Source organism: Mya arenaria, chromosome 10, assembly GCF_026914265.1.
Source record: "Mya arenaria isolate MELC-2E11 chromosome 10, ASM2691426v1".
NCBI lineage: Eukaryota > Metazoa > Mollusca > Bivalvia > Myida > Myidae > Mya > Mya arenaria.
The window spans coordinates 16,535,486-16,562,632 of NC_069131.1; the positions used below are offsets into that span (position 1 = coordinate 16,535,486).

The 27,147-nt window shown below is 34.7% G+C and overlaps 1 protein-coding gene across 1 annotated transcript; it reads right to left on the reverse strand.

Annotated features, from left to right (window-relative positions):
* LOC128206039 (regulating synaptic membrane exocytosis protein 2-like) lies at positions 1-27,132 on the reverse strand. Its single transcript, XM_052908170.1, has 20 exons — positions 26,892-27,132; positions 25,756-25,844; positions 19,061-19,184; positions 18,636-18,743; positions 17,507-17,630; positions 17,206-17,255; positions 16,502-16,635; positions 13,147-13,277; positions 11,667-11,832; positions 10,976-11,083; positions 9,799-9,910; positions 7,687-8,083; positions 7,242-7,366; positions 6,198-6,410; positions 5,738-5,855; positions 4,810-5,042; positions 4,540-4,666; positions 3,715-3,932; positions 3,381-3,520; positions 1-2,252 (listed from the first exon to the last, which is right to left on the reverse strand). The coding sequence occupies exons 1-20, from the start codon at positions 27,085-27,087 to the stop codon at positions 2,022-2,024; spliced, it is 3,144 nt and encodes a 1,047-aa protein (XP_052764130.1). The 5' UTR covers positions 27,088-27,132; the 3' UTR covers positions 1-2,021.
* Positions 27,133-27,147: the final 15 nt, after the last annotated feature.

Sequence of the window (27,147 nt, forward strand, 5' to 3'; positions counted from 1 at the left end):
TCCCAATGGGATGAGGGTGGCATTTGCACCCAGATCCCACTGGGATGAGGGTGGGATTTGCACCCAGATCCCAGTCACGCACTGGGATGAGGGTGGGATTTGCACCCAGATCCCAATCACCAGTATCCCACTGACATGAGGGTTTCATTTGCAGCTGGATCCCAGTCACCAGTATCCCCCTGAAATTATGACATCCCAATGAGATCCCAGTTTGGTTTCCTGTAGGGAACATCGCAATTAAATGGTAAAAACAGTCAATTTCAGCAGACAAGTCTTATAGATTATAATATACAATAGAAACAAGTCAGGATATTTCCCTATAACATTATAAAATGAAACAAATATTGCTGTTCACGTTAGGATTAATGGAATGTACATCTGTCTTTGAAGTACGGTTATGTATTAATTTAGCTCAAAAACAAAATTAAACTAAACATAGCAAAAAAACAACAACAGCAACAACAACAAAACAATAACAGTATAAGAAAACAGTAACAAATTTACGTAACGTAATGCAATTTGATTCAGTTAAAAGTGTACACACATATAAATGTTATGAGTCTAACAACACATTTGAAGGCAGAACGTGACACGCTGATTTTATACCATTTTCATTGAACAGTACTCACAATTCAGCAAACAAAAATGTAATTGAAACATACTGAGTATTGTTAATGTTTTGGTCTGTAAAAATGGTATAGCGAACAATCAGCAAACATTTATAATGATATTGAAATGACGAGAACATTGAGCGGTTTGTTCAGAACTTTTCTAAAGTTAACAACATTGTTAACATCATCATTGTTAACTTTCAAATCTTTATCACTCTGTAGGTCCTCATGGACGCACTTGTGATCTGCAGTATTTCTAACAATTATGAAAAACCTGTCTAAGTTGTTTGTGTTTCCAATTGATGTACATGTATATGAGTATGTTAAAAAATATTCAACTTTTAAAGTTTAAACAACAATACTGCTATCAACATTGTTAACTTTATCAAAGTTCTGAACAATCAGCTCATTATAACTGAATGAAGAACAAATTTAACTATGATTTTTTTTTCAAACATGGACAATTTAAGATAAGTATAATTTCTAATCTATAGATGCTTAACTAATGCATTGAAATTGCTATCAGTCATTAACTATCAATATCCATTCTGCAAATTCTTAATGAGATATGTTGTTTTCCCAAAACATGTTGAAGGGACAAGCCCACAGATTTTATGCTGGCAAATTGTCTTTTTATACATTGTTAAAATTGAGTTATTTAACTTTCTTTTATAAACAGCATCTGGATTAAACCCATTCAAATAGAATTTTGTAAACCCATGATTTCGAATTATGGTACGCTTTTAAGAAATATGCAGTAATTTTTGTCTTATTCTTGTATCAGATTTGAACGACATTTTATCAGTGTCACATGCATTTGTTCACATTTTCACATGTATTTTGTTGTGTGTTTTTTATGTCAGACTGTATAAAATATGAAAAAACAATCCATAAAAAACAAATTCATTAGTTTCAGTTGAAAACAATAACCTGCAGACCCTACACATTGAATAATTTCTTCATTTTAAACACAAACTATCACTTATTTTGACATACTGAGGCTGTGCATATGGTTTGACACATAAACTCTCAGAACTGTCCCAAAAATTCAGAAATTAGTATGCATTAATCAGCTTTTACACAACACACATGTCAAAACAGAGCATTTATTATGTCTATTAAATAGCCTTGCAAAAACTGATTTGATTGACTTAAATGGAAAACATCCATTACAATCCACACAAAATAGTTTGTTTTCAGTTTTGCAACTAACTCATTCCAATTAAAACCCTGACTCTATCAGTATTTTACAAATTTGAATATAATTTAACCAAACAGTATTTACTGAATTCAGTTGCAAATTCAGTTGCAAAATGACAAGCATTTATTTAGAACTTACTTTACAAGAAGAATTATTCGCCTAGCTGCAAACAATCAACTTTTAAACATGTTCTATTAATAGAATGGTTATTAGTTTCTACAGCTGTTGTTATATCCACTGTCTAAAGATGTACTGGATCCCTTCCTGTTAGTTGGAGTAAGGGTACCAGTAGATGAGTGGTGACTGACCAATGAGGAAGCAGGAAACAGTTTGTACCAGCCAATCACAATGTTCGACAGATTTAATTGGTCCAGCATAATTTGAGCCACTCCCATAAACACTTTTTTGTCCATTCTTCCATAGTCTCCCCACACAGTTAGCTGAAATTAGGATTAAAATTAACATTGACTAAAGCATTATTATTAACATTAAAACAGTTTTTGGACTTGGGGCACTTCAAGTGCCCTGGTCCCTAGTTCATAGTGGTGCAAATGATCTTCTGCTTTTCATGGCGAAAACAGAGGTTCACTGACGTAATGTATTCCTACGCTGTATTTTGATTGGATGTCTGTTAGTGAATTTGAAAATGGCCGAGGAGCTCCGAATGTGAAATTGAATAATTAAAGTAGTACCAGGTCTGAGCACTATCAATGTTCTAGTTTTAATTTGTTTAGTACAGTTATAGGAATGAATACAGATAAAATAAATTTATAACATGTTTTTGATTGCAGGCATGCTTAGCTTTTTATCCCCCGCCTTTTGGCAAGTGTGCATGTTTCCCAGCAATCTTCTCCATAGTAAAACATCAAAAGCCTTTAAGGTATTGACTTCAAATTGCATATACGTTTTAGGAGAAGTGCAGTGCACAAGAATCATAACTCTAGATGCAGTATCTTTTTAGTTATTGCCCTACGTTATTTTTTATTCTTATTTGTTGTCCCGAACATAACTTGGAAGTCTTTAAGGTATTGACTTCAAACTTCATATACAGACATATCTCATTGGGGAGATTTGCAGTGCACAATTACCATAACTCTTGGCACAGTATTTAGTAATTGTCCTTCTTTCCATACATATTTTTGTTTAGAACATGACCTGAAAAGTCTTTCAGGAATTAACTTTAAACTTCATATACAGATAGATCAAGTTCAGTACACAATAACTACTACTCTGGGTGCAGTTTTATTGCCCTTTGTAAATTTTCACTGTTATTCTATGTCATGGGGCAAGGTTCATATCTGTTCTTATTTTGGCAGGGGATATGGCAGTCTGTGACTGCTCCTGTTAGTGTGATTTTGGTCTACTTTATACTACTACAAATGTTTGACAATAAAAGGGATCAAGATATTTTTCTTGATACTTCAAACAAACAATTTGGCAAAACAAACTATTTCCCATGATCTTAAATACAGTAGAAATAAATGCTGTCAGTAAGTATCTACTTTGAAGGTATACCCTGAGCAAGTATTCAAATAATAAAGCCAAAATGAATTCCAAACAATATCTACCTGCAGAACCTTGCCAGCATATGCTTCTGTGAAGACTAGCTGTTGTTGATAAAGTGGGTCTAGGGTACGTCGAGCCACTGTGGTCTTCTGTTTCTCAATACAATGTTTCCCTTCTATAATGTACACTTTCACATAGGGTGCTGAAATATGGGGTGGAGAAAATACAAACTGTGTTAAACAAGTACATAATTAAATTGTGATTTTGATTAAGCTCAGCTACAACTACTTTTTTTAAATGCTCTCTTCGAAATCATTTGATTTTAATTTTAATGATTATTAAGTTAATAAATTTATATTGAAGGTTTAGTAACAAAATGTAATTAAAATACAGTACCTGGAAGAATTTTGGCACCCGGTTTAGCAAGCAACCCACGTGCCCTGATCACCTCAACCTCCAAGTGACCTTTCCGGTCATAGAGCCCAAGTTGAATCTCACCAAGACAAGCAGAGCCCAGAACCTGGCGCCCAACAAGCTGACCTGGGCCCAACCCATCTACAAAGTCACCAAATCCACCATCTGCACCCAGACGCATCCCTGGTGGTAACCACAGTCTGTGAAAAAATAATATGTAAATAATGCATAAAAAGCTAAAATTTTGTCAGTAATTTTTGCACTTGTCTTACTGTGAAATCCTTTATATTCATGGGCAAGAAATTTTGTGGTTTTTCAAAAAAGGACAATTTCATGGGTACATAAATTCGTGGATTTTCATTTTTGGAAAAATAAAAATCGAAAGTGTGATCATAACATAGAATATAAACATATAAATAGTAAAATAAACAATGATTTAGGTAATTACAAAGTGTATTGCAACCATGAATATTCATGTGAATACATGTATACCCTTTTACATAGACAATATGATTTAAGACTTAAGATTCAAATTTTCAATGGATCTTGAATTCGTGGATAAGCCAACCCAGGAAATCCATGAAAATTAATGTCACACTAATATTTTTGATTTCTAAGTATATGTAATTGATGTGAATCACTTTCATTATTAATATGAACAAAATACCCTTTATACTTATTATTTACTTTACACATGTTTATTGATGTCCTGTTTACCACAAAAATGTTTGTCAATGCCTTTCATTTGATATGGTGACATTTACATATATTTAAGCATCAACTGAAGAAGAACAACTAGCTACTTACACACTGCCAGAGTCAGAGCTGATACTGCCATCTGTGGACTCACGACTACCCTGTTTATACATGTGAATGCCGTCTGCTGTCGGTATCACTTCCTCACTGCGCTGAAAAGAGCTCCTCTTGCGACCGTCTGCAATGATAATTACACGCCTTAAATAATCTTTTCTTAAAATTCTTGTATTTTCCTGGGAGCTGGAATTAAAATTAGCCATTAAACAAGTAAGTATTTTCGGCAAAACATTTTATAACCTCTGAGAAGTCTCAAATTCTTACCCAGTTGGTTGGCACTACTACTGCGCTTCCTTAGTCCAACAAAGGAAGCCATCTTGTGGCCTATACTGGGTCGCCGTTTACTGCGGCCCTCCACAATACTGCTGGACAAGGCTGAATCTGATTGGCTGCCATCGTTCTTCTCAAACCCTGTGCTGTCATTACTAGTACTACGTGGTGGGGCTCTTCTGGCTGGCATGGGCGTGGCTCTACTCTCCATTCTCCCTCTAAACTCACTGAAACAAAGAGAGATAAATGTCATTTCTTAATTTTAATTCTGAAATTAAATTATTTTAGTTTAAACAAATTAATTGCAGGACATTCATGCTGACAGCTATTAAGTTAAAAAGGATCCACATACCAGTTACCTTGGTAGAAGCCAGTATTGGTTTTCTTTAAAATATGATCCATGGACCTCTAACGTTTGATAAGTGAAACAAATATACAACAAGACCACCTTACCCTTCATTTTTATGATAGTTCAACTTAAAAATATCAGAAAGAAGCACAAAACTTAATATAATGATTTGCTTGATTTTGCGAGGTCTATATGACTGTCTTGCATGTACACTTAGGGTGGTGACTTTGTATTGGCAACATTGCAAAAGACCAATGAGTTTGCACTCTCCCTGAGACTGTGTGGATCACACACTAAGGGTGTTGGTATGACTTCTATAACCTACCTTAGACTGTTTGGCCTCTCCGACTGGGTAGAGCATGCTCTGAGCGTGCTGAGCTTGATTTGGTGAATGTTCTATTGCCTACCTGTGTTTGTGTGGCCTTTTCAACTGAGTAGTTCGTACTCTAAGTGTGCTGAACTTGTATTTGTGAATGCGCTATAACTTTCCTAAGTTTTCATGGCCTATCTGACTTGGTGAGGCAGGCTCTGAGCATGCTGACCTTGTATTCAGGTGACTGTTCTATAACCTACCTGAGTTTGCGTGGCCTCTCTGACTGGGTGGAGCGTAGACTCAGCGTGCTGACCTTAGACACCTCGGACATATCACTTGTCTCACTGGCATCACTCTGCACGTCCTCATCACCAAACTCTGAAAAGGACATGATCCAGCATATGATTCAAAATCCTGAATGTTATTACTTTCTTAAAAACATGTATTTTCTCATGGAATAATTTATGTTGATAAAATCTTATCAATCATTCAAACAAAACTGATTCTTGTGTAAAAAAAATTGTTAAAAAAATCTGAGTTAAAAAGTACTCAATTATATTTTTTGCTGCAGAATATTTTTCCAAATGTTTTAATCAACTCATTCTATTAGAGAATGGACTTATAAAGTGTAAAAAAACATGTTTTTAAATTAATAACGTTTGCTGTTATGTGGTAAAATCAGTCGAGACTTTTTGTGATATTGGGGTCCAATCTACCCACCTTTTTTTCTCCGATGGTGGTACCCACGTTCAAATCCTCGATCAAGTCGAAAGTCATATTCTCGCTCAAAATTTCGATCCCTGGATCGGGACCGGCTTTCACGAATCTGTCGGTACCCCTCACTATCAGAGTGAGGCATTCCAGAACCATCGGCTGCGCGCATCACCATACGTTGCTTCATCAGACGAGTACGCTCCTCTAACTCTTGAGTCACTAGAACGAATGATCAACAATTATTGTTAATTACTCTATAAGTATCCTATGACTATCTTGAACATTTCCAGTGCTATGGTCAATGTCAAGTTTTTTCACTATGCCAAAGATGCTGAGACAAAGACACAAATGGCATGGACAATAACTCAACTTATTCCATCTGAAAGAATAAAAGTATTGTTAAGGAGCCTTTTGAAATTGTTTACCAAGTCATTTATATACATTATAAGGTACTTCCCATTGTTTTTGATGCAATGTCCAAGTAAAAGACAATCATCACAACTGAAGAATAGACTGATGTTAAGAACCCCTGTACTAAACATTAACTAACAATTTTGTACCAGTATATTATATATGTAGATACTTTATAGAAAATATTTTTTACTTCAAAAAGAAGACAAGCAAAAAACTTTCCAGCTAGTTTATCAGACAAACATCTTCATTTAATTTGTGCAAATATGTTTAAATACTGCCAAGCCATTTCTGCTTTTATAAATCACTTATATATATTATCACTATGTAATAGTTGGATGACATGAAGAAAAATTTCAATGGTTAAATATGGACAGAGTGAGCATAGCGAACGAGCCCTTCCTCATCATTAAAATATTACTTCAGTTCATCTAACTGTCTTAGAATACTCATTGGCTAGCACATTATTAACACAAAATCAAAGACAGGGAGTGTGTGTATCAGGTGAGTAGCAGTGGGTGGACCTTGAAACACCAGCGAAATTCTTAATGATTAAGGTAAGTACTTAATGATCAGCAATTTCATTGGCTGCAAATGTGGGTTGTATTCTTAGGGTAATTCTACACTGCAAATGTGTACCTCTGTCCCTGTTAGCCCTTTGTTGTTCGACGGGTATGGAAGGAAGCTGTCGTTTCTTTGGTGACGGCGTGCTGGTTGGCGACATTCCCGCCATCCGCACTGGTGTGCTACTGCTGGAATGTCGGCTGAAATACCAATGAAGACACTCTGTATTTACCATGAAAACAATATAATATTATTGTCAACCAGCTTGAAATCACAGACATGCAAGTGTATCAGTGTTTGTAACATGTTAGTATATGACTGAAGTTGTTTCAAAACAAAGACATCTTGTAAACCAGTTAACAAATTCATCATTTTTTCAAATTTTTTGTCTTAAAGCTGAAAGAATAATTATCTTTAATCTTAAACAAAACTCTTGTCTGAAAACTTGAACAATTATTTTCTTCAACTTGAATAGTTCTTTCTTATGTTAAATGGTCATTTCCAATTATCTTCTGCATACCTGAGATCTGTGGGAGACAGTGAGCGAGCTACAGATTCAGGCACTCGGTGGTGTGATGTTGGTGACCGTGACCTTTGGTGACCTCTATCAGTGTTTGGTGACCTTGACCTCTGACCCCTGTCCAGCCTTTCCCGATCAGAGGCCGGTGACCTTGACCTCTGACCCCTTTCAGCAGAGGGTGAATGTGACCTCTGGTCCCTGTCCCTCTCCGGGGCTGGTGACCTTGACCTTTGACCCCTATCTGGGGCTGGTGACCTTGACCTCATTCTCTGATGACTGCTGGGCTCAGGGTTTGGAGATTTTGACCTTCGACCTCTGTCAGGAACGTTAAGTTTTTCAATACTGCTGGTGTGGTCCCGTCTTCTAGTGGAATGCCGTGAATCTGTTCTATGGGAACCTGAAGATGCAACAGATATATGAATATCAACATGTTTAAATTACAAATGCAATTTAATAGAAATTAATTCTCTTAAATTTTCTCATTTAATTACCGGTATTGAAAGGAAAATTTATCTGGCATTCCTGATATCTGATTGAAAACATCCCATTGTACAAAGTATAAACTAAAAAATAATGAATTCAAATAGTTGCTTCAGTATTTTAAAAGTGATTCACACAGACCATGTTCATGATTCACATGGACCATGTTTGTGATTAACAAGGATCCTGTCCATGATTTACACAGACCATGTTCATGATTCACACAGACCATGTTCATGATTCACATGGACTATGTTCATGATTCACACAGACCATGTTCATGATTCACACAGACCATGTTCATTATTCACATGGACTATGTTCATGATTCACAAAGACCATGTTCGCGATTAACAAGTATCATGTTCATGATTCACACAGACCATGTTCATGATTTACACAGACCATGTTCATGATTCACACAGACCATGTTCATGATTCACATGGACTATGTTCATGATTCACAAAGACCATGTTCGTGATTAACAAGGATCATGTTCATGATTCACACAGACCATGTTCATGATTCACACAGACCATGTTCATGATTCACATCGTGATTCACACAGACCATGTTCGTGATTCACACAGACCATGTTCATGATTCACATGGACTATGTTCATGATTCACAAAGACCATGTTCGTGATTAACAAGGATCATGTTCATGATTCACACAGACCATGTTCATGATTCACACAGACCATGTTCATGATTCACATCGTGATTCACACAGACCATGTTCGTGATTTACACAGACCATGTTCATGATTCACATGGACTATGTTCATGATTAACAAGTATCATGTTCATGATTCACACAGACCATGTTCATGATTCACACAGACCATGTTCATGATTCACATCGTGATTCACACAGACCATGTTCGTGATTCACACAGACCATGTTCATGATTCACATGGACTATGTTCATGATTAACAAGTATCATGTTCATGATTCACACAGACCATGCTCATGATTAACAAGGATCCTGTTCATGATTCACACAGACCATGTTTGTGATTCACATGGACTATGTTCATGATTCACACAGATCATGTTCATGATTCACATGGACTATGTTCATGATTAACAAGTATCATGTTCATGATTCACACAGACCATGTTCATGATTCACATCGTGATTCACACAGACCATGTTCGTGATTCACACAGATCATGTTCATGATTCACATGGACTATGTTCATGATTAACAAGTATCATGTTCATGATTCACACAGACCATGCTCATGATTAACAAGGATCCTGTTCATGATTCACACAGACCATGTTTGTGATTCACATGGACTATGTTCATGATTCACACAGATCATGTTCATGATTCACATGGACTATGTTCATGATTCACACAGATCATGTTCGTGATTAACAAGGATCATGTTCATGATTCACAAAGACCATGTTCATGATTCACACAGACCATGTTCGTGATTCACACGGACCATGTTTGCGATTAACAAGGATCATGTTCATGATTCACAAGGATCATGTTTTCAATTCACATGGACTATGTTCATAAATAACAAGGATCAAGTTTATGATTCACATGGACCACGTGAATGATTCATGAGGACCAAGTTTATGATTCAATGTGTACCAGATACGACACCTATGGAATCATCACAAAAGTCTCCATCCTGCTCATCAGTCCCGCCCCGACCCCCACCACGTGGTGGCGACATCTGGTTGTGACGAACATCATACGGGTCCCGACTCGTCTTCTATAATAAAGGCAGGTGAAGGTATAGTATAAAACAAATATTGTTCAAGAGAACTTTCTTTGTTCATTTTGGAAAAATGTGTGTCATTTTTTAAGTGCTGAGTCTTCTTATTGATTTCTAGGCAAAATTAGTGAACCCTATATCAGTCAAGATGATGTGATTTTTTTCCAATCAGAATGGCTCCAGTCCCATTCCAAAGACAGTAGGAAAAAGACTGCTGTAGCTTAGCTGTTTGTATACTTTTCTACAGAGATTACAGAGCATACTTTGTTTATCAAAACTTCTCAAATATTTCACAAAGAATACATGGAAATTAGCCATATACAGGTAACCCTGGACATATCTATGAATGCTTGTGACAATTCTTAAGTTATGTTTACATAATCAAAACATGTTAAACATTTACACCAGAGTGAATAGACTTGTAATTCTGTACAAAGTCATGCAGTATGTCAATCTACCATACTGCAGTTTGTTTTACAGTGTGTGTATACATACCACGTGATAAATTGCGTCGTAAATGCTACTCGGAGGGTAACATTTAGCTTTGAGTGAAGACTTTAAACAAAGTTAACTTCACTATTTCTTGACCATTTTAAATGAAATAAAGCCAGTCTACACCGCTTACAGAGCCCGGCCTTTGGTCTTTTACCAGAGTTTGATTGAGAGTTTAGTTTCTTAAAACACTTCGACAAACCTTTTCACATAACGGCCGTCTGACGGAGCACTGTCAAAACATTATTTTGGAATCAGGTTTGTCTAAGTGTTTGATGAAACTAATCACCTTATCAAACTCTGGTAACTAAATGAAGGTGGGACTCTTTAAGCAGCATAGACTGGCCTTTGTTTCATTTAAAATGGTGGAGTAAAAGAAAAGTTATCTATGTTTTAAGTCTTCATTTTATGAAAAAAATGCCTTTTGACGCAGCATATATGACGTGAATTTATCATGTGGTATACACACACTGTTTTAGGTCATTTACAAAATCATCTATGACATGGAATATGAATAAAGGTAAAAAAATAATATCCATAAGTAACAGTAGTAATATATTATGTTCTCACATTTCTTGGTGAGGAAGATGGGAGGGGCAGACTGGTGTTGTCATGGTTACTCAGCTGGTACCAATAGGGTTCATCTGTGAGGCACGCAGTAGTCAGGTCTATCAATACCTGCAGTAACAAAACACATGTGACATTTAAACATATAGGCCAGATAGATGTTCCCTTGGCTTCATTATCAGGTTTTTTCGATATCAGGTTTTAAAGGTAACTTATATATTAATTCCTATTTTAGGGTTAAACTCAACTCATACTTAACCAACGTAATAATTCAATCCCAAAAGCTGGTATTTCTTGGAAGGCATATAGCCAAGCTTGTAATTAAAGTTTCAATAGCCTAAAAACTTGAAAGATGAAATATCATTAAATATGCACACATTACATTGTATAAGGCATAACCAGAAATCAACACATCAGATTTGTCACCTGTGGGAGTGACCATCATTTTGACAATTCAAGGGCCATATCTCTGTCAGTGATGATCTAACCGATAATCAAACTCAGATGAGATATTATGTCAACGAGCATTGCTGCCAAGTTTTGTTAAGATTGGAGATGAAATGTCTTAAGTAAGAGAGCATAAATTAAAGTGTGATTCTAAGGATGCAACGCAATTTGACCGATGACAACACCAGACATCATGATCCCAGTTTGTCTGCTAGTCTACATCGGTGACTCAAAGACAATGCATTACCTCTCCTAAGAATTCACTAGCCCCAATCCTGTCATAGTCCCAGACAGTTATTTCGATCATGCGCTCGGCAAAGTCCTCCGGCTTAACTGGGTTGTACATAAAAGTCTGGTTCCAGTTGGGTTCGTTTGTGTTCTGTTCCGTGCGCGTGCGTCGTTTGCTCTTCTCACTGTATTGTAAAGAATGAAATATGTTACAAAAGTAAAATAGAACAGCCATATAAATTTAGTTTAATGAACATAGAATGTATTAGAATACGGGACATAGGGGAGGCATAATACGGGACATAGGGGAGGCACAATACGGGACATAGGGGAGGCATAATACGGGACATAGGGGAGGCATAATACGGGACATAGGGGAGGCATAATACGGGACATAGGGGAGGCATAATACGGGACATAGGGGAGGCATAATACGGGACATAGGGGAGGCATAATACGGGACATAGGGGAGGCATAATACGGCACATAGGGGAGGCATATATCAAGTTTTTAGAAAGTTCTAAAGTGAAACAACGAAACTTAAGTAGTCATTTCATAGTTAATTTCATTAATCCTGATTCCTTACTGATAACTGTTTTGATTTTACTAAATAAAAAAAGATAAATGTAATTATCATAAAGATAAGTTAATTTTAAAGTTCAGAAACCCTTAAAAATGTAAAAATAACACAAAAGGAAATTATACCAAAAAGCAAGCTTAGCTTAAACCTTTCATTAAGAGCTTTAAGATGTTTCAAGAAATTGGGGCCAGGGGTTATTTATTCAATAATAAGAGAAGGGATATTGTAAGTAGGTAAGGTTTTAAACAAATGCAGTTGTGGTATTCATAATACATCTTAAAGCTTCACTCTCGCAGATTGAACCCTTTGACAACTTTTTTATTTTTTGTCTTGGAAACGAGCCAATTTTTGTGAAAATCCATGGAAACCAGTGAAATAAGACTGCCGACAAAAAATAACATCGCAGATTTTTGTATTGAAGTTTAAAATGTAATGTTTTATACATTTTTCTTAAACTGTTAGTAACCCATAAAACATTAATTTTCAAACGGAAATGTGCAAATCTGCGATCTGATCTTTTGTCAGCAATCTTTTATCATTTGTTTGCAGATATTTAAGCACACATTTGCTCTTTCCAAGACAATTTTTTTTTTTTTGTAAAAACGATAAATCTGTGAGAGTGCAGCTTTAAGAAATTTTCTAACTTAATAAAGTCCCATTCCTAATTGACTATGGAAAATTGAGGAAATTGACTGTGGTTAGGAAATGAATTAAGATATTTGATGAATATCTGCCCTGAGTTACCTACTAGTGAAAATCTGTTGTGTGAGTACAAAACATGTCCTAGGCTTTGAGATGAATCAGTTTCTGCAGTATAAAGGAGATAAATAAACCTTGCAGAACAGATTTCTAAGCTTGCTGTCTGAGCCACTGGCAGGTCAATAATAAATCTAGTTCTTGATGTTATATGTACGCATACCTTCTATCAGGCAGTAAGTAGACCTTGCTGTACGGGTTTCTGAACTTGCCATCCTTGGTGGTGGGCAGGTCGATGGCATTGATGATGGTTATGATGAGCTCAAACCCACGCTTCTCGTACCACAGTTTCACCTGGTGTAACAGAATACAGCATGGGAATAGAAGTTTGCCAAATTTAAAGTGTATGTCCTTTAGTTGCTAACAAGAGTACCGCAAATCGTAAGCTAATGCTCGTCTGTTCTTTTATTCCACTGTCAAACAAGTGGCATAACTCTTCAATAATTATTAAAGCCAGAGTAATGTGCCCTGCTATACATGTGTGTGACTGTCTCTGGCAACATGTGTACCAAGTTTCATTTGAAATCCTGATTAGTTGTGTTTTTTTTATAGGTATGATCAAGGTTGACATTTTTGCACAACAACAACACGGATGGCAACGGCACCAAGGCTATGATAATACATCATCTTTTTTTCTTTGAAAATGAGACAAGCTAAAAACATGTCCTCTTATGCCTGAGTTTGTTCTACAAGGTAACAGTACATTTTATAATCCGTCCATTCACCATGCATGATGGTCAGGATTTAGATGTGATCTTTCATCTTCTGATATCCATAAGTCATTTCATTTAATATCAGATCTACAATTTGCGTGATTTTTCAGAACATTGTTAAAGTTAACAACATTGTTAACTTGATCTTTGTTAACTTTTAACTCTGTAATACATGAAAACACATGTGATGTACTGTACTCTTTACAATATTCAGACAACTGATTAAGCTAAACTTGTTTTATTAAATATAGAAGCACATCATATAAAATATTTCACCTTTAAAAGTTAACAGTGATTAACAAAGTTCTGAACAATCAGCCCATTGTTTGTAAAAGAAACAACGACCACAGTATCATTTGACCCACATGTAAAATTCTTACAAGACAGATAAATGAGAATAATTAATACTAAATTAGATTAAAAACATTCAGTTGTCTTTATTTAAGGAATGAATTGCGGGGTTGATGTCATTATCGGGGTATGAACGCAATTGAGTTGGTCAATGTGTGTGGAGTCCGAAGGACTCCACGCGTACTTTGACCAACCCAATTGTGTTCATATCCCCGATAATGACACCAACCCTGCAATTCATTTCTTATATTTACACCAATAGTTCATTATTTCATTCAAGAATTGTTTAAAAAATACTTCATTTCATTTAAGAAAACCTTTCAGTAATCTGTTCTTACCCATTCTGTAAATAGAAAGACCCCACTATAACCGGAAGCATTTTTTTTCAAATGACGTCACAAAATAACGCGGGAAAAGATCAACCACTTGAAATCACTTTAAAACGTAAAATTGAAACACTTCTGGTACCAATATATTTAAAATATAATAAACTAACACTTTTAAAAATGTTGATCTATATTTAATTTAATACAACCAATTACAAGATCAATAGCTTTCATGTATATTGTTATACAATGAATTACGATCCAAACATATCTGAAGATGTTGCCTTCATCGATTGATGAACGCAATTGCCGAAAGGCAGTTCATTAAAGGAATGGAAGTTGAGGTGTAAATATTGCAATATAAGCCACCATTTTTTAATGTGTTTAAATATAGAGATAAAACTGGGAATAAAAATATTTTGTAGAGAATAAATAATTTAAAGAGCATTTAAAGTGGTTATAAGCTATCAAAATACATAACAGAATATTGCAGTTTTTGTATGGAGCATTAAATTTTCCTTTCGAAGATTTCTCTTAATTAAGTCACACAATTTGAAATCAAAATGATTCCCAAACACAGTGTGTGTATACCACGTGATACATTGTGTCATAAATGCTACATCAGAGGGCAACATTTTGCTTCGAATGAACACTTTAAACAAAGATAACTTCACTATTTCTTCATCATTTTAAATGAAACATAGCGCAGTCTACGCCGCACTCAGAGTCCCACCTTCGGTCTTTTACCGGAGTTTGATTGAGAGTTTAGTTTCTTAAAACACTTTGATAAACCTTTTCACAATATGGGCGTCTGACGCAGCACTGTCAAAACATTATTTTGGAAACAGGTTTGTCGAAGTGTTTGATAAAACTAATCACCTTATCAAACTAAGAACGAATATAAAATGAAGGCGGGGCTTATGTTAAGCGGCATAGACTGCCCTTTGTATTATTTAAAATGGTGTAGAAAAAGAAAAGTTATCTTTCATTTAAGTCTTTTTTTTATGCAAAATGTTGCCTTCCGATGTAACATATAATTATCACATTATTTATCACGTGGTATACACACACTGCAAACATATAAATGTGAAGACCATAATAAAAGCCAGCAAGAAAAGTAAGCATCATGTAAAATCATATTATGGGATAGTGTATTACATTAATTGATAGGAACAGAAATTAATGTGCATGACAAGAACTTTAAGGCAAAGAATTGCATCGGCATAAACAAAGCAATTAACTGGAAAAACTTGACTGACACCTTTATTTCATTTGGAATTATAATAAGGCGTTCTGCATGATATAAGAAAAAGAAGTAAGATTTACTAGAATGTCATCAATTATATTTGCCAAAATCTCAAATGAAAAAAATAAATGAAGCATGGTGAAAATGGCCATATATAATGCTTATTCAAAGATGAAACTTTAATGTGACATTGTCAATAACTGAGTTACCTGAATTTGCATTTTACCCTAAAAAGCGGAGATTTACATCGATAACATCAACAGTTGTTTCAAAATCATAATTTTATTCATTGAATCAAAAAGAGTTGATGGAATTGTCTTTGAAAATAAAAATAAAATATCATGTAAGGTTATAAGTAGTTTGGATTTGAAATAACAAATCGGAATGGGGTCGGTGGCTTGTGCTCAAGCTTTTTTTTATTACTGTGCATGACTCATATTACATAGGTGATATATAAGATAAAAGATCAGAGGGTTGCTGCATACTAAGGTATAAACAAACTCTCATCCACAAAGTTACCTCTTAGTTGAAGAATTATTTAAAAAAAACAAGAGAAACCGCGGAGCAGAGGTCAATGCTTGTCTGTTTATTTTTTTTATTTTTTTAGTCCAAAAAAGAAGTGTAACTCAATAATCATTCAAGCAAGAGTTATGTGCCTTGCTATGCATGTGTGTGTTGTCCCTGGCTACATATGTACCAAGTTCCATTTGAATATCCTGACGATTTTTTAGTAATGGCCAAAGGTTTTGCACAATGACGACGGCAGCAAAGACAACAACACCACGGCTATGATGGTATCTCAACTTTCTTTCTTATAAAAACAGATGAGCTAAAAAATTCCTGCACCTTAAACATATTATAATCTAACAAATCCAATTCTACCTGTATTCTGCCCGATATCTGCATGGCACTTTGGTGCTTGGCTTTCCTCTGTTGGGGCGACTCGGGCGATGTGACCTTCAGACTCGGCCGATTTAAACGTGTTGTGCCAACCACATCCTTTATGTGACCAAAATCTGGGGATGAAAAATAGAATCATAATCAGACAAAAGTATACACACTTATTGAGTGCCTTGTCCATCCATAATCAAAACTTTTAGCCTGAGGTCTGGGAAGGCCCTGTGAACTGGTGCAAATGACCTTGAAAGGACCATTGTACTACACTGAACAAAATCCATGTTATGAATAAGTACTACTTCATGTATCAACTTTAAATTTGAAACTTACAAGGTCATGCCAAGTATTCTATCGATTTTTATAAAGAAAAGGAATAACACTCTACTCTCAAGGTTATTACCATGCAAGAAAGGTGCGAAATCTGGGGGGTTTTGGTACAATAATCACAAGGATTATGAATTTAAGCTACATTTCATTTTAACAAAATACATGTTGAATTTCCAACACAAAAAAGAAGAAGAAAAATGGCTAGAATGACTGGGCAAGGGCCGTCTGCATGATTGATGCAGGTACCTGGATTCGGCAGGTATAACCGATTATGTAAATTTCTAAGTACATGACAACATAGAACTTCTATGACAATAGACTGCCGATCTTTAACGAAAGGAGAGTTTTAAATTTTAAGCTACCTTTATTTTGATCATACTGACTATTGGCCCCTGGCGGAACTTCTCCGGTCCTGAAAATATAGTCTTTGTATATGGTTGGACGCTTAGAAATGTACACTGACAGTTTAATTTTCAGGTGTTTTAACTTTGTGTCATGCACAATAATATTTTAGCATGGGTGTTTATCATTTACAAAAAAAGTCAATAGAAAGGTTACAATTATACTTTTTCTTAAAGTATGTATCGACATTAAAAACATATATACAAGAAAGTGAAAACTTGAGCGAGGTAATTATGATAATAAAATAGATGGGTTACTTACGCTTTATTTCTGTGAACAATGAGCTCCACCTGAGCTTCCTGTTTTGATTCGAGAATAATGTCGCACACCTCTTCAAACGTTGCTCCCTGCAGAGAACGGCCATTCCATTCTACAACCTCATCTCCTGGAGGAGTGAAATATTAGTTGAGTGTAACCTCATTAATATTATAGTAGTTGTGAAAATTGGAAAATAATGATTTTATCATGTGTTTGATCATAATTACTGGCATAAGTGAATAATGAAAGAATGCTGTCTTTAATTGTTGCTGTAATACCAACTTGTCTGCCATGGTTGGTACACGATGCCTGCTGTATTCCAACAAAAGAAAAGAATTTGTGAAGGCTGCGAATTTTACCTCAAATCGCAATTTTGCTCAGATCTAGGCAAGACTGCGTTTAAACACATCATAAGTGGTAGCATTTTACAAAGACAGAATTAATTTGCTTTCTGCTGAAAATGATATTCATGAACTTCATGTCTGCAGCATTGCTCTTTGTGACTTAAAGTGGAAATGATCTTTTGTCTGAGGGTGAAAATTATACATGTCAAAATGGCTAGACATCTTTCACACTATGGCTGGAAGAAAACTAGGCCAAAATCTGATCTTTTAGCTATACCAGCTATGAATTGTTAAATGTGACTTTTGCGCTATGCGAAAGTTCCAGATTTTTATTCCGTACTTGGAAAACAACTATTAGATGCAAAAATTATTTTGAAGGGTGGAAAAGGAAAATATTCTAAATGAAAATTGGAAGCTTTGTGTCCCTTAATATTTAGTTTAAACTTACTTATTTATATGGCGATTATGAAATGAAGTTACAATATTATATTCATCACTCTTGTTGACACGATGTTACTCATGAGTGTGGTCTTGTGTTGTGGGGAAAACCAGAGTACCCGGAGGAAACCCACTTGTCCGGCTTAGTAACCACAAAACAAACTCACTTGCGCCCAGGCTGGGAATCAAATTTAGGTCGTTTAGGTGAGAAGCGATGTGCTAACCACTACATTAACTGGATAACCAAGGTTATTATTTGAAAGGTTTGACATGATTGACTTTGCATCTATCAACTTTAACCGCTCCTTGAAATAAATAAGCACTCCCAATCCTTTCCCTTAGACCCTTACCAGCTCGAAGGTGTCCGACAGTGTCTGCTATGGACCCCTTCTTCACTTTGGTGATGAATGCTGCATAGCTTCCATTCTCCGTCATACGACCACCCACAATCTTTAGACCTACAATGTCACATTAAATATTTAAGCGTCTTTGCTGGTACAAAATAAATCAACATGATTGAGTGAAAAAGAAATTTTTAATGATATTATATTTATGAAATAATTTTTCTGGTGATATCAGCAAAAAGACAAAAGAAATTAAGATTAAATGTAAATGCGATTAACAGAGCTATATTAATGACTTTCTATTTGTTTACAAACAAGTTTTGCATTTCAATGTTTGATCGTAATTATGATCAATTTTACAAAGTGACAATAGCTTATGGCATACAATACAAAAATAACCGTTACTATGGTGATGAAAGGTGTGTTCCTACCTAAAACCGTACCTAGAATAACCCCCGAGTCCGGGGTCTTCCCCGTGCCATCCAATGTTTTCTTTAATATCATATGACCCACCCAATGTTTACCGTCTGCAGAGGGTTGCCAAGCAACAGGATGCTAAAAATAGCAAATTAAGTAATTATTTATATTTTATTAATAACAGTGCTAAAATGAAATGTCAATTTTTATAGCCCATTTTAAAGAATTTTCTGCATTATTTTTTGGAAATACATTCAAGTTAAAAATCAACATGGTTTCATGCATTTGTTGTACAATATTAATGTTTGTGTTTAAATCTACTTTATATCTGATTCAATACCTTTAAGTAACGAAGTCATAAATATCAGGGTTTAAAATTTGTCAAAATGACTAAGTTATCTCCCTTCATGCTCACAACAGATGTACAACACCCTCCTTGATCAATCGGAACACCTCGACCATCTCCGCCACACGACGAGCCTTGGATGTTTGCCCGTGCATTAGTAAAAGTAGTTTGTAAAATTGATAATGATAAATTAATTATTCATAGTGTTTTAACAGGTATTTTTTTTAACTGACTTTAAAATGATTCTGAGTGAAGTGTATTATAGCATAAATAATTAAGATTCCTAAGAGTAAAGTCCTTAGGCTTATTTTACTGCTACATTGAAATAACTTTTGTTGCAATCTATGTGCAGCTACCTTGCTGCTGCTTGTAGCATAGTTAAATGAAAAGAATTCTGATTTTGTAAACTGTCCAAATAATTACATCTGAGGTTGTTTTTCTATGGAAAATGTCCCAGGTGCTCCGATTGCAACCTTTATTTGCCACAGCAACCAATTGTGTTAAACTTTGATTAGTTGTTCACATTCTTTAGGCTAATTTGTATAATTAAACGATTTGATTGGATATTATAATGATTCAATGAACATTTTGGCGAACTTTGACCAAACCAAAAATAAATCATTTCATATAATTGGCTGAAATGCTGTTATATACTAAATATAAAACTTATTAAATTTGTCTAGCCTTTCAAGAGCCACTGTATGGACACAGTATATTTTGGCATATTCTAAGTTGAAAAAGGGTCCTAATTCCATTATCAAATAGACAGCGCGCTCGACTATTCCGCCGCTTTTAAGTTTAAGGTTTGCATATTTTTGGTGAAACATGTATGAATCACTGTTAAGTTAGATTACATGCAAAACCTTACCCAGAACTTCTAAGTCAAATAATAAAGGGGAAAAATTCATATCATATGCAAGACAGAGTTACCTTACTTGATAACAAAAGGCTAGATGGTTGGGAGCCCTTGTTTAAAGTTTCAATGATGTATTTGCTAAGATATTGACTTAAATATGGTTTCATGCCAAACCTTAACCAGAATTTGTCGAATAATAAAAAAGGGCCATTATTTACCTTATATGCAAAATAGAGTTATCTTACTTGGTTATTCAAATAGGTTGGATGGTTCAGTACCATTGTATAAAGTCTGAATGAAATATATGAAGTATGCCAAACCTTAACCAAAATTTATGAGTCGAAAAATAATGGGCAATAATTTGCATTATATTCAAAATAATGTTATCTAACTTTGTTAATTAAGTGGGTTGGATAGTTTGGAACACATTAGTAAATTTTCAATGCAATACATGATGTATTTGCTGAGATGATGAATTAAGGTGCTTACATGCAACACCTAAACAAAAGTGTGACGCTGACGCGAACTCTGACGCCGATGCTGACACTAGGTTGAGTAGTATAGCTCTTATTATTCAGCTAAAAATTGAAAGTTTGTAACCAGAGACAAACATGTTGTTTAACATGAGTACTTAAAATATACTTTAAATATCTCGACTGGTTCATGAATTTTAATGTAATTGACTAACCTAGTGACTAACCGACCAATCACCTGAAAACCTCTCTCCTATTTTATCCCCAAAACTTTGTTTTGTTAGGGTTTAAAAAAGTCGCAACCCGTTTGCTCAAAATCACTTTGCTGGAGATCCTTGTTGGCTTGAACTTGATGTAAAGGAGCAAACTTTTTTGCTCTTTGTAAGCATTCCCTTGGCTTGATACTCACAAGGCTCCAATTATATTGGCCAGTCCCTAGAATATCGAGCCAACAGGTTACGACTGTACAAATAAAGATTAAAAGCCATTATCAGAGGAAGGATTCAACACAAGGCTGTGAATGCACATAAAATCTGCATGCAAGATATTTCCTAGAAAATATATTTCATAATATAAATCACCATAAAGAGGCTAAGAGAATATATTAAAAAAATTCCTACAAAACCAACAATAGTTGAGAGACAACACCCATAGAGACTACCAACTAACAGGTCTATAGAGAACATTGCAGTCAATCAATCAAATAAAAAAATCAATCAATTAATCAATCAATCAAAAAAATCATTTGATTAATCAATCAATAAATCAAATCAGTCTGTAAAAAATAATTCAATACACCAAAATTAAGTGATTTAACTAGATCCCCTTATCAACCAAATGGTCAATCAATCAATCAATCAATCAATCGACCATTGAAATATTTGATCAAATAGTAATAAAATCAAATCCTCTTTGCATTAAACAATATAATATATATGATATTAAGTAAAAGTTTGCTCTATATTTCAAATGTAAACAAATGAGAAATTGACAATTCTTCAATCTTCAAAGGGGCACAATACACTACCAACCAAAACCACGTGGCCTTCGAGGGAAAGATTGCATCATTGCGGTTTATCGTGGGGATATTTTCCACTTTAGCCAAGGTGGTGGTAAGAGTACACCACGTTCATCTGCTGCTATGGTGTACAAATTCCAAAAACATATATGGTTTACTCGATGTAAGGGGACACGCGGCAAGTTATTAAATGAGCGTGGTGCGTGTAATGAGTATACTGCGAGATAAAGTGAAAAAAAAAATCAACGTCTGCAGTAAGCAAAATCTGCAAAAACGTGTGGTTGGTAGTGTACAGTTGAACACCGTTAATCTGGAATTATAGGGACCCAAAAATTTATTTCTAAATAGCGATATTACAGATTAACAATTTTCAGAAATTGACAGCGTTCATGAATTATAGATAACATGAAATTTTTAGTCATAAAGAATTCAATGTCGGTTACACGTTACCAATACGATACATTCGGTTTGAGTGATCTTTTGTTTACACGTTTGTTGAATATTTGTTTAATAAATGATAAATAATTCATTATTATACTTCTGTATTAAAACAACATTAAACATTTAAAACAAAATGGCAGACAGGTATGCAAATCCTCCCGGGCTGGATACAAGGCCATTCTCCGGATTTTTCGGTATCGAGCAATGCTGCGATCGAATCTGATGAGACATTTTCGAATGATATTCAGGTTGTGTTATCCAGCAATTATATACACACTACATCATTGAAATGAATCCCTCGTTTTCTGACATCGATGTTTGTAACATACGCGTGCTCAATGTCATTCTTTAACAAGCGCAATTTGTGCTCCATTGTCACCTTAAGTTGATGCCAAAGTGCATTCCCAGGATGGTGCGAAAAACTATGAGATGATAGGGTTAGAAATAAGGATTGATAAATAGGTGATAAATAGGTGTGACTGTAATTTTTATTTCGAAATAGGATTTTTTTCAGAAATAGCCATTTCGGATTATAGATTAAAAATGTAGTTAATCAAAGAAGGAATAAAATCTGGACCTAAAAATAATTTCGAAATAGCGATAATTTCACATAAATGCTGTTCAGAATAGCAGTGTTCAACTGTATATGCTTTTTTGTTTTGTTTTGATGATTGAAGTAAAATGAGTTTATTGTGCACTTTTAAAGGGGCTAGACACCAAATGGTCCCAAAATCGTCAAATACAGTATTTTCTCAAAACAAACCTATAATTGTCAATACCAGCTAAGTAGGAGGCGGACACTTTACATGATTGAAATAATAAACACAAGTCATGTTGCTGTCTCATCTGTGCTTCCCTGTTTAAAATTAGCGCATAATGGTTTCCCAGTTTAAATCATATCTGTTTATTAGTACAGATAAATATACCAATGCTATTTTTAAACTTCCTGGGATTTATGTGGTAGACAACCGCAGTAAATTTTGAATCGGAAAAACGTGCATAAACTGTGAAGATGGATGTGTCGTAAGCAATGTGATACATCAGTAAATAATTAAATGCGTTGTACACAACTATGTAAATTTTGCATTTTTTGTTTTCTTGCAATTGTATCATCTTGTGTCCAGCCCCTTTAAAGCTGCACTATCACAGATTGAACGTTTTGACAACTTTTTTTTATTTTCTTTGTCTTGGAACGAGCCAATTTTTGCGAAAATCCATGGAAATTAGTTATACAAGACTGCTGACAAAAATTAGATTGCAGATTGTTATATTTAAGTTCAAAATTGATGTTTTCCTTAAACCGTTAGCAACGATTTAAGCCGGTTTAAGCCATTAAACATTAATTTTCGAACGGAAATATGAAAATCTTCGATCTGATTTTTTGTCAGCAGTCTTATATCATTGGTTTGCAGATATTTACGCAACGATTTGCTCTTTCCAAGACACAAATTAAAAAAATTGTAAAAATGGTATATTTGTGAGTGTAGCTTTAAGGACAAAAATGTTCAATTGGTTGTTATTCTTTGCATTAACATGGTTTTCAAACAATACCAATGTTATAATGGGTTGTGAGGGACCTCAGTGCTGGAATACAGTATAACAGATTCATTCATTCATTCACAATTGACAGTACCTTCAGGATTGTTTTACAATATTTCTAAAAAGCATGCGGGTGTACATTTCTGGGGGTAAGGGATGGGAAAAATCACATCATTCCTAGTCTTCTAATCACCAAACTTGGGTCTGTATTATTAAATTTCAAAAGCATAGCACAGGGGGAAAATATGAGGAAAAGTGCATTTTAAGCAAGCAGAAAATGAAATACTATAAAATTTTGCTCTCTTGTTTTCTATAAGCCCACTATTATTGTGAGTCTATAAGAAGTGTCTCCCTGGGGCTGTATTCAACAACCACCTTACATTTCACTTTATTTTATGATTAGAATCCGAGTGTTTTAATTGGACTGTAATGCAGTAACTGGCCGGGCTGGTATTCAATATGGTCTTAACTGGATCTAAGAACGATGTAGCTAATCGGATTACTCATTATTAAAAACTGGCCAATAGAGTGAATGAAGTCAACGATGTATGACCATAAGATTTACTAAAGTTGTGTATTGAATACCACCCCTGGCCAAAAGACTGAATGAAATCACTGAGGCGTATCTCAGGACGAGGACAAGACTTAAGATGTTGAATACAGCCCCTGAAGAACAAAGTGCGAGCTTACAAGAGATAAAATACATGCCATATTTCAGGAAAAGGATTTTAAAGGGGATTTTGTCAAGAAAACCAGGGATATTTTCATCAAGCTTATTAATTTCTCTGGCGCAAGCATTTGTTTAAGTGTTCTAATTTAAGAAGCAATTTAATTGTTTATTTGAAACTGATGTACACTACTTGTGTATATAAATTTTAAGAAACGGTTGATGTTTTTAAATTAGGGAGCCCAGCGTGATCCAGGGGATTTCTTTGCCCCATGAGGGGGGATATGGCATGTATTAATCGACGACCAAAAAACCATAGATTAAAGACAAGACTGGCACAAGACAAAAGCACAAATAGCATTCAGGAAAATTTGGGATATTTGCAACTATGGGAAATGTTCTTATTATAATACTTTACAGAAGTTAAAAAACACACATAGCCAGCTTCATCATCAATTCATCTTTATCGCTTTCCTTGGACAAAAATCTTAATTATTTGAAGCATTTCTTTAACTTATAGACGTTTTCCCAGAACATGAAGGAAGATAGATTATAAATGTACACCTCTGCATTTTAGAAATATAAGTAAACAAAGAATTGGGGCATAAATTTGCCCTAGAAAAGAAAAAAAAAAATATTTAAATGCGGAATTTCATATAAAACAAATATTTTATAAGTTAAACTTTACAGAAGCATAATTTGTCAAAAGTGAATGAAAAATAAGAATGAATACCGTTATACCTTGGATTTGAGCACTTCATCGCTTAGCGTCTGGCAACTTGACGATAAGCAAGTATCAATTCCGGAGTCCTTGATTTGGTCTCGTGTATTCACGTGAGAGGTCTTTGTGCCACCCATGTTGCCTGTGTATGCTACGGATTTGGCGTAAAATTCTATCAATGGTTTTTGAGTTTTTTTGTCGTATTTTCGTTGCACAAGATTTGATTCACTGGCAATGCTCTCTTGTTCACCTGTACGAAAATTATTACGGAAATGAAAAAGATATGACGTTTGTACACACAAATGAAAATAAGTAAAGAAAATGCTTTTGTTGGTGCCAGAAAAAATGCTATTAAAACAGGTAACCATTGGCCTTGTGTTTCATTCTAAATTTTTGATAGAGTTTGGTAAAAATTAAAAACCTATAAAAAATATAACCAACTTAGCAAGTCATACAAACTTTAACAGTTTCCTCTCTCGTTGTGAAGAATAAAGTATTGAGAATAAATTTTTAATGATTTTTACTAGTAAAAATATATCTTTTTTTTTTTCCAATAATTTGCAATCATCATTTTCAATCTAGCACCAACAAAACAACAACAACCAAAAAAATCTATAAAAATCAATTTTGCACCAATACCACACTCACCGACAGGAACTTTTTGATTTTGGCTTCTAAAATTTCATCTTTTTTCCACCTATCATCCACTACTGGATGGTTGTACAGGTACTCACCGCCTGACATCAGCAACGTGAACAAGTATTGCAATTAGTTCCTTCCTTAACTACTAAATATCATGCACTGTGAATCATTTTTAAATTCACAATTTCTATCAATAAAATAACAATTTTTATTATATGCTTGCCGGTGATTTCGTAGAGTAAATCCATGAAATAAAAATGGTATTTCATTGTTTTAAATACCAATAGTGATATAACAATGTGATATTTTTCATTGTTTTAAAAATGTTAGCGCGCTCTCACTTCCAAGTCAGCGGGCACAGGACTGGGACAAAATTTTAACAACTTCATTTCAGAAAACTACAACTGACTTTCTTTTTATATAATTTAAGGCATATAATAAAAATCATTTTTTTTTGTTTCAGTGTAAGATCACAATATATTTCACCTCGTGAACATCAAAACAAAATATTTCACTTGTACATAGCTAAATATAGCTTTGGTGCTCACTTGGTGAAATATATTACAATCTTACACTGAAAATAAAAATCCCCTAAATATTTTATATCTAATGTTCAATCAACATGTCTTCTTTTCTGCCTGCTGATTCAAGAATGTCTCTTTTTCTTGCTCATTCTTGTAACTATTTCTATCATATGCCCTTTATTAATAAAGAATTTAAAACCTGAAATACATATACATGTAACAATTATGTTTACAAACATGGATTGAAAATCGGAAAAAAAATATTCAGAAACTCCATTTTTAAGACACACAAGATTTCTCAGATATATAATTAATAAAAAAGACTAAATTCACACTTTATAGACTTATGTGAGAACCCTGTTTTATTAAGAAAAGAAAAGAAAACAATTGTATGTTTCCGACTTTATGTCCAAAAAAATATAGAGTTGGCACTTTGCAATCATTTTTTTTATTAAGTGATGCTGTGTCTGAATATCATTTTCACACTTAAAACTGCCACTTTTTCTCTAGGTCAATGTGAATTAAATAATTAGAGTTGGTTTTAAAACTGGAAATAAACATTTTTTTTATTATTCGTTAGTTACATATTATACAGCAGTGCCAGGAAGATGTACATACCTTTCTCGCTAACGCTTTCACTCTCTATATCCTGTTCCTCACAGCTGGAACATTCCGGAGTGGAGCGAATCTCCTCGTCAGATGACGACACAGAATGCTGGCGTTGTTTTTTACCGCGCTTGTGTTTGTGAGGTTTTGGAGGTGGCGGGCGAACACAATCAGAGGGATCAGAACTCAAAGAGTCATTTCTAAACATTGTTTCTAATTTTTTTCTATTGCTGCGTGAAGTCTTAGCTACTGCTGAATTGGGGTCTAA

Bases quoted from the DNA above. Each gene is read 5' to 3' on its own strand.
- LOC128206039 (XM_052908170.1), bottom strand. From the start codon at position 27,087: ATGTTTAGAAATGACTCTTTGAGTTCTGATCCCTCTGATTGTGTTCGC. The intron at 13,278-16,501 runs GTAGAATTGGAT...CTGTTACACCAG, and splicing joins AGATATCGGGCAGAATACAG to GTGAAACTGTGGTACGAGAA. The intron at 6,411-7,241 runs GTACACATTTGC...CATTCGTTCTAG, and splicing joins AAGGGCTAACAGGGACAGAG to TGACTCAAGAGTTAGAGGAG.